Source organism: Elephantulus edwardii, unplaced genomic scaffold, assembly GCF_000299155.1.
Source record: "Elephantulus edwardii isolate Elephantulus edwardi_28Jun2011 unplaced genomic scaffold, EleEdw1.0 scaffold00007, whole genome shotgun sequence".
In the NCBI taxonomy this organism is placed as follows: Eukaryota; Metazoa; Chordata; class Mammalia; order Macroscelidea; family Macroscelididae; genus Elephantulus; species Elephantulus edwardii.
The window spans coordinates 462,938-477,708 of record NW_006399757.1 but is presented as its reverse complement, the minus strand read 5'-3'; the positions used below and the strand labels follow the sequence as shown (position 1 = coordinate 477,708).

Genomic DNA, 14,771 nt, shown 5'->3' with positions numbered 1-14,771 from the left:
TAAAGAATGAAGAAAGCAATCTGTAACTCGGATTACTTTTACAGGAGATGGTCTTAAAGTAACCCATCATAAAACTAGAGCATTTAATGGAGAACCGTGGACCAGAGGCTCAGCTCATACAAAGTTCTCTGTCTACGACTTGGACTTGTGGCATCTTCTTCCCCACAGAGCACTGATGTCGTTACTAGGTATGATCACGCTGGTTCTGACTCAGTGACCCTGTTCACAGCAGAACAAACACTGCCTAGTTTTCACAACTGCTGCTACATTTGAACCCGTCTTGTTGAGAATCTTCTTTTTCATGGACCTGCTACCATACCAAGCATGAAGCTCTTCTGGAATTAGTCCTTCCTGATTATGTGTCCCAAGCACGTGAGACAGCCTTGTCCTCCTTACTTCTCAGGAACTTTCCGGTTTTGCTTCCTCCAAGATGATCTGTTTGTCCTTTGGATGCTTCATGGCATATTAAATATTCTTTGCCAACACTAGAATCCATTTGTACAGCACCGCTATATGTAAAAACACTTCTGGCCATTTTTAATATCACACATCCTGAGCCAGTCTCTAGGAAATATAGTTCATGGTAACCAGGTACTCTGTTTTTCTTTTTTCTTTTTGTTTGCTAATTGAACTTTAAAACCTCTGCATTTTCTTTAAGGTTTAAGCCGTAACAGTTCTGTGTTAAATTAAATGGACACTAAAAACAACTAGCATTAAAGTAGAAACTGTGCAAGACACTGGAATCTCACTTAGGCATCATGCACTACTAAAACCAATAAAAGAGAGAAGGAAGCAAGCCAGATGCTTCGAAGGTGTACACTCCTTCATGTTGTCTTCATTCCATCATATCAAATCAAGTTAGTGTCTCTCAAAATGTCAGTAATATTAAGAAGCAATGTTATAACTCAATAGAACTTCAAAGTACTATAATTTAACTATTAAAAATCAAACTAGTTTTAAGTTAAATGATTTCAAGAATAAGAGTTTGATTTATAACAATGCCAGTTGGACACTGATCTAAACATTTGAAATGTAAAAATAAAGTTAAATACAAGAAGAATTCTTTGAAAATATTTAGGAAAACGCAATATAATAGATCATAAATTATATGTAGCAACAGACTTATAGACATTTCCTATATATATATTTTCAAATATTACCAAAGTGTAAACATAATATATGATAAATCACTCAACTTCTATTTCTACTCTTGAAATGAAGACAGTCAAATTTCCAGTGCAATCCAGTTCATTTTTTCCAAAGTTAAGCAAAAATCACAAACATTCACCAAAGCAAGCTTTAGCATTACCAGTTTTGGACTAACGTAATCTTTCAGCATTAGAAAGATATGATAGATTTTGTGGTTCATTAAAAGTGGTTTCTTGCTTCTCAGGGTAGGTATTAATAAACAGCAGAGCACCAGATATCTCCAGATAGTAACAAAGTATCCAAGCATGGCAGTTTCATTATCACACCTCAAATAAAGATAGAAAGACACACATAAAGGTTCTGATAACCAAAAATAATGTTCCTTCATGTCTGTGTTTCTGAAGATCAAATAATAATTTGTACCTACTGACGTAGGACAGAAGCTTAACAGATAGATAATACTTGGGTATTAGAAGGACCTTGTCCTGAGGGGGAAAGGAGAATAATACTATTTCTAGCTTAGACAATTCCGGAACTTATACAAGAAAAAAACCAAAAATCATAATGTTCAAAATAAGATATGGAGTATGGGTGGGAGCAACTTCAAGTGATCCGTAATCAGAATTCTTTCGAAGTCTATCCTAAGCTTTGCAGATGGAACACAGCTGAGAAAGGGGTCAGAACTGCCGGGAGCAGAGCAGTGACTTCCATAGAAGAGAATTAAATAAAATACTTCTGGCCTCGTCTTACTCGGAAATGTGTCCCTTGAAAAGGTTGGTGGGTGACCTCAGTTTTTAACTCAGTGCAGCAATAAGATCTGATACATTAAGCATAAAAAGAAGTTGAAATAATTTAAAATTTCTCAACGAGTTTATTCCTCCTCCTTCTGCATTTGGCTCCTGAATTTGAATTAATTTGGAGAAATACTGAGAACTTTAATACTGGCTTTGAAATAAGTATCATTTCCTCCATTGCCAGACTGGATTCTATGATGCCTTAAATAAACTTTACTGTAAAATGGAGTTTTCTAGAGAACTAAGGAAGGATAATGCTTCAGAAAAAGAATTTAAAACAGCTCTAAAATATGTGATAGCTCTCCTTCACAGAGACCAATTCTGTTTGCTTAAAATAAACAAAAGAGGTCCTCTGGCTTATTGTTGCTCAAATCTGAGCTTTCTTTAACTGGCATTTCCATTTTTCTTAAATGGACATTTGTTAAAACACTAACTGAGCTCCCTTGGGTGTTTTATACGAGAAAAATATGTGACATGTTCCTAGCTGGTCAGAAGTTCCCCAGGAGAGAGGTCTGAAAAGGGAGGTTTCCTTAAAAACCAATTTCCCGTGCAGAATTTGAGAGTTTAAAAAGGTGACCATATTGTGTGTGTGTGTGTATGTGTGTATTACTAAACTACCAAATATAAAGCTGTAGCAAAGTAAATAACAGATCTCAATCCCCCATGGCTGCATTACTGTCTATCTTCTTAGTTTAACTCTATCTGGAGGATATATATTTACCCTCAGAACCTCACTGTAATGTCCACACCCATATTTTTAAAGGCTTTGTCTCCCTCTGGGGTTGACATATTACCCATATCTCTTCTGATGCGCACCAGCCAACCAGAATTGCCTGCTTGCCTCTTCCCATCACAGGTAATCATGCGACAGGGCACCTCCCTTTCCAGAGTGGAGTCTCTCCCTGACCAGACACTGTGAAGAGGAGAAGCTTCTGTTTCATACTGGGACAGTTTCTACAGCCCTAGAAGATTAGAAGAGCGTACTAACCCCAAGTTCCAGAGTCGGGTAATGCTTTCTGCCACGCAGATGTCAGTTTCAGAATCCTATACTAAGAACTCCTGGTGCTCCACTAACAACACCAGAACGTCGCGTGCTCTTACTGGGCAGGGCCACACTGGTTCTCTAAGTGACACAGCACACCCAACACAACACAAGACGTTGGTGAGTAAGAGGCGAGAGAAACACCGCACATTTGTATCTCTCACAGATGAGATCCCTGGTTTGTTAATTAACCAAAGATGGGCTGGGATTCGTTCAATAAATTAAGTCAGTGTATTCTATTATTGCAGAAAATGCAGTTATTCGATACATGGTCCCTTAATCTGCTTAGAGTAGTGTTCCCCTTGCCATCAGTTTCATATTTTTTTGTCTTTGATGAGAACACAGAGGGAATAGGTGTTCTCTGGAGCATCCCCCCTCTGCACCGAGGTGTGTGCTACGGCTCACTAGCACCCTGGGTTGCATCTGATGGGGTCTTTTCTGTCTTTTTGGACTTCCTTTGCATTTGATCTTGTTCCTTCCGTCTCAGCTTTTCTCTCTGTTTTTCCATTTTCTCTTGAGCCTTCCGAGCCTTCTCTAGAGACATCTTCATCTCCTTCAGTTTTTTTTTGACAATTGCTCGGTCCTGGGATGATGTCATTCCAAGCCCCTAAGAAGGAAGCACAGACACAAAGCAAACTTCAAAAACCAGTGACCCCTTCTGCTTATATGAGGTTGACATCACACTGCATTCAAACCCACAGACTAATGTAAGCACAGATAGATTAGGAAGAGCTGATAATAGCTGCCAAAGATACACTGGACGGTTGTGCTTTACTTGTTCTTTTAAGACTCCAGCAGAGTACAACCTAAACCTCACGTCTGAGTTTAATTAAGTAAATGCTTTTCAAATTTGTAATTAATAAATGGATGGATGAACAAAGGGCTCAATTATGCTTCTCCAATATTTATAGGCAAAAGTATTGTTACATTCATCAGTATTTCCAAAGAGTAGGAGTCGACACGTGCTGCTAGAAAGGACTCCAGGAAGGACAGGTAGAATGCAAATGGCTTCCTTTGTGCGTATGCACTCATTTACAATGAGAACCCAATATGTCTTTGGGACCAGAACGCTCCTGTCAGCAGGACTAGCCATTCTCTCCATGTAGGCAGACCTATAAAAGCAGCCTGATTATAATGAGAAGGCTGTTTGACGAGCTGAGAATTCAGAATAAGGAGAGTTGGTTCTATACTTTAAATGTTTCGTGACCTTAAGAATCAACAGCCGGATGCATCCGTCTCTCTGGCAGGGACAGCCTTGTCAATGGCGCCTTCATATTCACAAGCTATTGACTGATTTCTAACCTTTCCAAGACTGACAAAAGATACTCGTCTGTCTATCAAGTCTAGCAGGGGGTACAGGGAGAGCTGCCTCTAAGTTCCTTTCTTGCCCTTTTTCCACAAAGGTGGCCACTACCTCAGTCTGGACTGGATGAGTGGAAATGAGAGTATGATGAAGGGACAGGGAAGACAGGGCCTGAATGTATTTGGGGAGACATCTGGAGTGGTATGTAGGGAAGCAGGCTGTGGAGAAGACATAAATAAAGCAGGGGAGACTTGTGGATTTCATTCTAAATTCTGATATGATCAAAGAGTCCATACTGGTTATTATGAAAATTATTAAGTAGACCTAATGTAAGAACCATGTATAGCCAGGCAGAAGCAGTGGAGTGGTCCCTAGTTCTCCTAATTGACAGCCAACTGCCTGACCAGATAATCAAAGTGTACTATTCAGAAGTCAGTCAACATCCTTTCTGCAGACTGAGAATTCTCTCTCAGATAAGCAGAAAGCTCCTATCTTATGAAAACACTTTGGGTGCTACGAGTAATAATAAATTATACCTGATAGGCAACCTGACACAGACGTATCATTCTTTACCTTAAGTTTACTTCCGTCCAGCTGCAGGAGCTGCTCTCCAGTGATGTTTTGGGCACTGAATTCAGATACATACTGCTCCAGGTTTAGACTCATCAGCCAGTGAGAAACCTGCTGTGCACTCCACTCCTGAACGGCCCGACCGTGACACTGACTGTGTTTGGGAGACTGTCCGTCATCAAGGATCTGGGATAGGAATGTCATGAAGTGTCGTTAAAGGACCACAATGCTGTGGCTTTAGCACGGTGCATGGGCTTCCTGCCACTAGAGCCACATCAGTTTTTAAATTACAAAATGATACGTTAAGGGTTCTAGTTGTATATACAAAGAGAAACATTTTTTATTATCTACATGGTTTTAGGTACTCATAAATAAAAAACGGTTTCATATAAAGCAGTATTATTAACGTCTAACAGTAAAGAGGCACTCTGGTGTTGTAAGCTTGTACATGAAAACATTTTGGAAACATTATCACATCTAGCAAACAATCATTTCATCACTCATCTGTAGATGCAATGTAATACTCTGTGCTTGTTCTGTTATTATAGATAATTAAAAATACATTTAAAAAATACAATGGTATCTTTCACTTGGAATAGGAGAGCATGAAGCCCTCAAGCATCCTCAGGGGAATGTCATATCCATTAAAGCAGCAATGCAAATCTGTGAGTAAAACCGAATAGGTCATGTTCACAATCATGAAGTCTACATGATCAGTCCAAGCGGGAAAGCTCAATGATGTGCTTGCATTCCCAGCCCCAGGCTTTGTCCAGAGCGTAAAGTTACTTTAATAGTGAAAGGTGGCAGGTCATTCCTACAACTACTTCTCTGAGAGGAGCTGAAAGTGATGATAGACCAGGAAGACAGATGTCACCAAGGTGACTCAGTGGGCAGAAGACAAACGGGGATGGGATAAGCTGGAATGAGGGCAAAGAAATGAAACGGAATGGACGATATATCAGGGTAATGGTGATGGGACACAAGTGAGGGACTCTGGGGGTGGAACTGGAGATCCCCTGAACACAGGAAACTTTTACGTTCAAAACATCTCAAGTTTAAAACTTTTTAAACTAATAAATAGAGAAGGGCAGGGAGAAAAGCTATTTAACACTGCCTCCCTGGGGAGGAAAAGGTGTCTTGCATTGTTGAATTTGTGTATTAGCAGCAAAGTGAGAAAAGAAGGTTCAAGCAACATCACATGAGCCACCACACACAGTTCACTGATAGCTCACCTCGTCATCTATCATATCCAGGCTCTGAATGAGGGAGCAACAAAGAAATAAAAAAGAAAATGTGTTACAGAAACAGGACACACATACATACACAGTGCAAAGTTTTAGAAAAAGTAAAATAGCACTAAGCCTGAAGGGTATGGGCAGAAAAGCTTAAGAGAAATTAAAAAAAAAAAGTTTTACAAAACAAAAATTGTGTTAGAAAGGAAAAAAATATTAAGAGCCAAAACATCTATGTTTATCCCTCCTCCTCCCCTAAGATTCTCTTTTTTCTACTTATCTCTTGGGGAATTAATTCAACCACATATGTAATTCCCTATTTTTTTTTTGCTCGTTTTATGCAACAGAAGAAAAAAAAAGAATTCATTTATATTTCATTTTAAATATAAAACCACGGCCCTAATGGGTAATATCTACCCCTCAAACTTTCATTTTTCCTAGAGAGAGTTCTTCGATAAATGGTATCATGTGAGAAACCCATTCTATCAGAAATTACAGGCACGTACCTCATCTGATGACAGTGCTAAGGACTGAGAAAGCCCCGGTGTCTTAGGTTCTGCTCCCAAGCCACTCAAGTCTGCTGAACTGGTACTGCTGGGGCTGAAGTCATCATTGAAGGTAAAATTCTGAAAAGATAAATAAATGGAGGGCAGCATTAAGTAAGCACAGTGAGTGAATCCGAGGCAGGTGTGTTTCCAAGTTCTAAAGAGGCTCACTGTAAACACCACTACAAAAAAATTCCTGTTTAGTTTGGTGATGACCTTCAGCCAGGCCATGGTTCAGAACATCGCCTTTTTCATGGCTTATTGGGAATTCTGGGCACTCTCTTCATTTGCTAAAAGGATAGTGTCTTCAATCTCTCTTCAAGGGTACAGAATTCATTGTCCTCTTGCAACTGCTCAGAGGAGTAATATTAATAAGCCTATCTTCTTTGGCCCTAATCGTGATGAGTAACTGTGTAAGTAAAAATACAACATGGCACGGAGAGGCTGAGTTATTAGGAACAGATGGCAATGCATATTAGAAAGGTAGCTACAACACCTCTTGGGAAGAATTGCTTGCTGTTGACCATGATAAATATTGTGAGAAATGGTAGATCCTGTCCTGGATATACCCTTCACGATGATGAGTTCTGGGGGAGGTCAGAGTCCAACAATACACCAGGAGGTACATGCTAAAATATAACCCTCCCAACAGCTCCAGCCCATTATCAAACAGGCTGCAGTAGAGAGTGAATACACATTGTTAAATAAAACTTCCCCAGAATATCATTAGAAGCACTCAGTGGAAATTAAAATAAAATAAATTAACAATAGCTATGCAGCCATACTGAGGAAAATACTTTAAACAAGTCTAAAGGCTCTTAGTAAAATGGAATAAAAACTGGTATTTGTCATTATTTGAATAATGGTAGTGCTATTCAAACATTTAAATGTCTCTGATATGATACTGAAAAAGTAGAACACCCAATGTACCCTGCTGATGTCAAAACTTTTCCTAATAATTCTCCATCGCTGGCGCTCAGCAACTCTTAAACACTTGACCGACACCATTTTGTTTCAAATTCCAATTTCTTAAAAACTGACTACTAAGTTTTCAATTAGTTTCTTTTGTATTGAGTTCAGTTGCTTGTCAAGGATAAATACCATGTCAAAGGCTAGAGAATTCTGCACTAAACAAACTCTAGGGTTTTTCCAAGTGGAACCTTAAATCAAAGCACACAGAGACATAGGCTAGTATGAACACATAAGCAGAAGGGCATTTAACATAGAACTTTACCATTTGACATCATCTATGGAGACACTATGTCAAATAATAGGTTCAAACCCTTTGAGCTGTTGACCTCAGGAAAAAAATTCAAGTAACATTACTCACTGTTTGAGAAAGAAAAGCGAACACAGATAAAAGGAGACCAAACAACACATGAAAGTTAGCCACTGTATAAAATGTTAGGTAAGGTTTGCAGTGTCATGCTGGAAATAATCATCATGCATTTAAAACCAACTTAACACCCATGTACATAATTCCTAAAAGTAGTAATTCTGCTAAAGTGAAAGAACTTTGATGATATAATTACAACAGTTGATCAACATGGCAGTTTAAGGGTGCTATGTCAGCTTCGGTTTGTTTCTAAAAGTTTCACTTAGATGTACTGAACACATTTTCAATCTCAAATTTACGTGTTTTCCAGTGGATCCTGAAGAGCACAGCAAAGCGTTTTGTAATGTAATTCAAAGTGGAATACTCGGTAAAAAAGTCTATCATACTGTTCAATGATTCAAATGCCCCTTTCCCAGCATGGCCTAACTGTCAAACTGAGATTAAAAAGCAATATGTGAAAAGACAGGCAAATCAAAGAGTAATGTACAATCTAGAACAGAGTAGTATCAAAGAGGTGGAGGTTAAATCAGGCTTGTTCTTGCCCATACAACAAATACCATGCACTGTTTATTGCAGTGTTACCACATTTGCGGATCCAGAGAATACACACACAAGCTGAGAGTGCCTTCCAAGGGTTGAAGAAGAGGAAAGGTTTGGGTTTGTCTTGTTTGGGTTTTTAATTCATTTTGTTTTCTACCTTGGACCCCTTTTTATCTGAATTTAGACTCTCAGGAGAAGGCTGAAGGGAAGTTGTAGGTGAAGACAGGTTGCTGAAGGAATAAGATCCTTTTCTGCTTTCATGAAACCACGAAAAAGGCACGCAAGGTGAGCGAGTAGAGGCTTGAGCTGTGGACGCCTTAGTTTTCCAGTTTTCCAGCTTCACTCTGAAGACCCTGTTGTGGAAAAGCAAAGGGTATATTCAGACAGTGAAGGTGCAAATGGAAGACACTGTATTTTGAAGGAATTCTGAACATAGTTTCAAGTAACAGAATGAGAAGTCCTTCTACACAACAGAGGTAAAAACAAAGCACTTTTGACTAGAACATTAATCATAACAGCTATTTTTTTGCATTTAAATGTATTCTATTACAATGGTCAACACTTTTTGCATTGTTAATGTCATGCTAAATTTCTACTAAATATGTCTCTGAAAAAATACGTCGATATACTAACCTCACTGAGTTGAGACACTGTCTCTTGGGGATTATAGACCATTTATGCGGTGTAAGTGGTAAGTAATCGTGTGCAGTAATCTGTTGTAGGGATAACATGAAATGCTTAACTCCTTCATTCCATCTTCCTTCCCACCTCTCTCTACCTCCCTCCTTGCTACTTTATTAACTTTTTTGACTCTTAGGGCAGTTTATGGAAGGATCTGCTTAAACTCAACATAGATCTATCTTTGACTTCCCTATCTAATGACTTCCCTCTACACCTTACTATTTAAAAAAAAACAGTATCCCTATATACTTCTGTATGTAAATAATTGTGGAAAAACAGTTTTTAGAATACAAAGAAGACATACATTTAAAAAAATAAACAAAATATCAATACTCTGCAGATTTGCAGAATGAGTAAAAAAACGAGAGAATTTTTCATAGCATCATCTTATAGAGCAACGCTGTCCTAGTGAAATGAAATGTGAACAGCATATAAACTTTTTTAATAGTCATTAAAAAAGTAAACGAGGTGAAATAACTTTAATAACATCTTTTATTTAACTCTAAATATCTGACCTATTTTATTTGTACCTATAATTAATATGACATTATTCTCACTCTAAATAATATTAACAAGGTATTGCATATTTTTTAAAAATATTATTGTTAAGTATAGCATCATTTGGGAATTCGCTCATAGCTGACCCTCCAGCAGGTTTTCAGAGGCAGTATATCACATGAGAGGATGCTGTCCGTCCTCCCACAGAGAAGCTGGTGGATTAAAACCACACACCTTTGGGATTGCAGCACAGATTCTTACCACTAGGCCACCAGAGCTCTAGGGAGGGAAAAACTAAAACCAGGACCAAATGGAAAAATGCCTCTTGAAGTTCAAGATTCACAGGGTATAGCTGACTGCAGGGCTTAATCAGATTTGAACAATTGAGTAAGAACTGAATGAAAAGCCTTAGAGATATGATTGCTAAATCAATGTTTCTAAGAAAGCCTCAAGGGATGGTGAGTCTCCTTGCCAGATTTTCTCTAAAACTGCAGCTTGACCCTGGAGCCCAAGATGCTTATTCCACTTCTCTCCTTACCCCTGTGCCTACCTTCAAGAGCCCCATGAAATGAACTCAACTGAATTAAGCCCCTACTAGGCAGTAATTCTCTTCTTCCCGGAATATGTTTTATAATGTGCTGAGCCCATTACCAATCTACAGAGGAGAGCAGAAGCTGTGATCAGATTTGATTAGTACCAACCAATTAAATTACTCTGATAGCTCAAAAATTAAGTTTTGGACACAGAAAACGGCTTTTCTTCTTCCCATGTTCTTTGTCTTCTACTTTTTCAATTTCATGCATTCCTTACAGTTCTGCCAAAACCCTACTGTAATTACAAATAATTATAAAATTGTATTTCTAATTGAAATTGTTTGAGAGTGTTGGCACATATGGGACGCTGTACTCTGTGACTGCTGAGACAGAGGGAGTGCAGAGTTAAGGCTTTTAAGATAAGAGAGCTGGGTAGGAAGCAGCTGGCTGGAAGCAGGCCTGCTGGCTCCAGAGCCTCTGGTAGCTCTGATAACGGAGTTTGCACTCAACCCCCATCTTTGTGTTGATCCCTGGTTTTTCCCTGGTGAGGACTTACCAACAGAATCATGATGTGATTGCTTTTCGCTCGACACAGGAAGAACACAACTCTGGCTCCTCTAACTACAATGCAGTCAAACATCCTCCCTCTGCTGGAGGCCTGTGGTTACATCCCCTTCAGAGAGGCCTCCAGGATCAGAGGAGGCAGACTTCTGACTTTCTGGCACCAAAGCAAGGGCACGTGCACTTCAAAAGTGCACAGGGTTCAGTTGTGCTTTGTTCTTAAATTGTGGATTATCTTTCTCTCTTCCATAAATAGAATAACTGTGTTTTTATTTTCAAATACATTTGACAGTTTTCTTAAATATTTCTTAGAGTTCTTAAATATTTCATAGTTATTCTTAAAGCACAGCACACTGTTTTTTATGTCTCATTTCAGAACTACTGTTGTTGTTGGGTACTGTTGAGTCATAGCCGACCCATCGCTGACCCTCCAGCAGGTTTTCAGAGGCAGGGGAGGAAATTGTCCATCCTTCTACTGTAGAGCCGCTGCTGGATTCAAACCCTTCATCTTCAGGGTTACAGTGAAGATTCTTGCCACTAGGCCACCAGAACTACACAAAGTTAAATTGCTCTGATTTACCTGTAGATTTCTCGAGTTTGTGGTCTTCACTACAGAAGGATTCCTACTCTTTCTCCATTGCACAAAATAAAGGACACTCAGAGTAACAAAATAATTAACTGGGAATTCTCTCTCCTCATTTCCCATTCCGTTTTCATTGTAATCCCAAGAACAACATATACTTTCCTCATCAAGGTATACGCCCAAATAGAAAAAAAATTATGTACGAGATGGCCTATAAAGGGGTAAGTGGTTCTATAATAATTTACAACTTGTTTTTTTTTTTCTTTAGTATTTTGTTTGTTGTTCCTTAATCTATGACAGAGAACTGTTCCAACTTTCACAAAGAAATGTAAAGATACCTGGCTAAATGGAGGTGATCTGGTGTGTGCTTGGTAGAGATTTAGACAGGAAGCAGATGCCCCAGCTTGACACTAATTGTCTGCTTAACACAGCAATTTAATTCTATGACAATGAAGTTCTCAATAAATAAAGCAAGGGACTGTTATTTGTCTTCTAATCTTAGTGTAAGGATCAAATGAAGAAATAAACACATAAGTTCTTTGCAACTTGCAAATAATTATAAAGAATAATGGCAAATTGCTCTCGTAATTATTATTTTAGAGTATTTCCTATGTGCCAGGTACCTTGTTAAGCACTTTCACAATTTAACCCTCACAATTACCATGGAGGTTAGTATTCCTATTTCTCTCATTTTCTTCCTGTAGAAGAAACAGAGCCACTAAGGACTAAATATTAAAATGTTAACATTATAACAGCAAGAGGAAGAGCTATGAACAAATCAATAGTCTGATTCTTTTCAAAATACCTTACTGCCCTTTCGTTGGAATCAACTTATAACTGATCCTCCTTTGCTGGTGTATTTGAACCATCAGAGAGGTGCGACCTTTGGGAAAACAAAGCAATTCTGCATGGCCTAGGCCACCAGAGTTCCCTTGATTGACTCCAGAGCCTTACACTGTGCTTCCTAATTGCTGATTAGTGCCAATCAGTTGGCACCAACTCATAGCTGGCCCTTTGGTGGGTTTTCAAGAGGCTGTAAATCACACATGAGGTATATGCTTCTTTTTTCTCTCCTGAGAAGCTGCTGTTGCATTCAAACCACCTGGCTTTTAGTTGGTAGCTCAACTCCTTACCCACTGATAGAAATTTAAAAACTATGTAATCTCAGAACAAAACTGGAAAAATCTGCCATTATGGTAAAGAAAGCTCACCCCTAAGAAAGTCTTTATTGAATAGTATGAACAGTTACAAAGAAATTTTGAAAAATCAAAATAGACAAGCCCACGGCCATAAAGTTGATCCCAACTCTCAGTGACTGTGCAGGACGGTGGAGGACTGTCCATGGGGGTAGCCAAGGCTGTAAAGCTTTAAGGACGCAGGCTGCCTCATCTTCTTTCTGCAGAGCCGTTGGTGTGCTTGAACCGCTGACTTTCTGGTCAGCAGCCAAATTCTTTAAGGACAACACAACTCAAGTCTTAGTGCTTCCAAAATTAATTAAACAGTCAAGAGCAGCCAGGGCAGTGGCCTTTCTTCCACACATGTGGAAAGGGCAGTCTTGAAAGACAACAAAACTACTCACATGTACAAATACATTCTTTCAGACTTCATAAGAATTAAGACAATAGTGAGTATAGCCAGCCAAAACCACTGATATATATCTAAAGCCTCACACAGAATACTCGCACAAAAAAATTTACTGATACTGCTATCCATAAATCTTCAAACAAGGACCAATTGGTATAGGCAAGGCCAAATGAGTACCTTAACTTGGGAACAGATAATGTGATTGTGTAGTTTTTATCTCAACTTATTGGGCTGGACTAGGCTGGACAGCAGTTGAAAAAACAAGTTATTTGACTTCATCTCAATGAAAATGATCATTGATTTTGGTTAACAAGGGAAAGGGGCCAGAAAGCTTAAGTGTAGTGATAAACTATGTCTGTAAACACCCTCTGTACCTGCTACCTGGAGAAGACCTACTGGCTTCTTTCTCCTTTTCTTTCCATTTCTTTCCCCTGTTGGAATTTCTTCGCAAAGGTGCCCTGTAATGACAGGAGACACAGGACATTGAGATTTTTCCTCCGTTAATTTCCCTTAGATAGGGGACTTTTGATATGATGCACTTACCCCAGATCCACAAACTTCCTCTTAATTTTTCCTCCTTGCCCCACCAATGAACTGGATACTCTTGGTGATTTGGAAACTTTGGCATCATCTAGAATATACACATATGTGGGGGAAAGACCACTTGTTATTTCAAAGCTATGAATCAAAAGTCAGCACATTATCTGAATATACTGGCTGTGCCTAAATTCCCAAGTGTAAATTATTTGAAAGGACACATTTTTTATAATTTCAGGAAATACTTCTATGCATTGGAAAGTGGAACAGTGAATAGGGACGATAGAGAATTGATGCCTTTGAGTTGGGGTGCTGGAGAAGAGTGATGAATATATCTGGACTGCTAGGAGGACAAACAGATTTGTCCTGGAGAAGGTGAAGCCAGAATGCTCCTTGGAGTCAAGGATTCTGAAGCTTCGTCTGACATACTTTGGGCATGTTACAAGGAGGGACTGGTCCTTGGAGAGGGACATCATGTTTGGCAGAGTGGAGGGGCGGCACAGGAGAGGAAGACCCTCGATGAGATCAGTCAATTCTGTGACTGGGGTTGTGGGAATGAGTGTGTTTGAGACAGTGAGGTTGGCACAGGATAGACCAGCATTTAGGGCTCTTGTACATAGGGTCGCTATGAGTCGCAAGCGACTTGATGGCACATAACAACAAACAACAACAGCTGCACTGGGGAGTATTCAGTGAAGCCAGCAGAGGTCCTGCTGGGTCTAATCTTCGTCACAAAGATCTTTCACTTCAAACATACTGGAATGGGCAAGTAAGCAAAAAGAAAGATTATCAAATCATCCTTTGCATTCAAATCAGGGAACAAAACTATCTTTCTCTTTCCCTCTGGCTCCTGCTCCTCGCTTCCGATGTCTGGACATGTCCTTCATGCTTTGGTTAGTGTCGTTTGACACTTGCCTTGGGTTAGTGTTTCCTGACATTTCCCTCATAAGTCCAAAACCATGTGGAATGTCATCACTGGGAATCTGGGAAATTTTGAAAGAAAATTAAAATGGAATCTTTCCCATTTATTCTCAAATGCAAAAAGTCAGACTCAAAGAGTCAGACAATCAACTTGTGAAAGGTCCCTCACAGACTCATAAGAGTCAGGGTTGGAGCATCTTTTGGCCTATCATGATGCAGAAGAGGTCAAAAATCTCCTGCATGTGTGCAGCTGACTGATCTTTATCTCTTTGAGTTACTGCAGGAAGAAGCTGCTGGAAGAAGAGGACAATAGACAGGATGTCAAAAAGTATTTGGGGGTAGGGGGTGGGGTTTGGGGAGGT

General features: G+C 39.3%; 1 protein-coding gene across 1 annotated transcript in view; it reads right to left on the bottom strand.

The window, feature by feature from the left end:
- Positions 1-3,337: 3,337 nt before the first annotated feature.
- Positions 3,338-14,771, bottom strand: part of PPP1R9A (protein phosphatase 1, regulatory subunit 9A) — a 347,596-nt gene continuing 336,162 nt past the window's right edge. The window contains 5 exon segments of the mRNA XM_006880217.1: positions 3,338-3,592; positions 6,597-6,716; positions 8,669-8,864; positions 13,326-13,409; positions 13,495-13,582. Coding sequence (XP_006880279.1) covers positions 3,380-3,592; positions 6,597-6,716; positions 8,669-8,864; positions 13,326-13,409; positions 13,495-13,582 — 701 coding nt within the window. The 3' untranslated portion in view covers positions 3,338-3,379.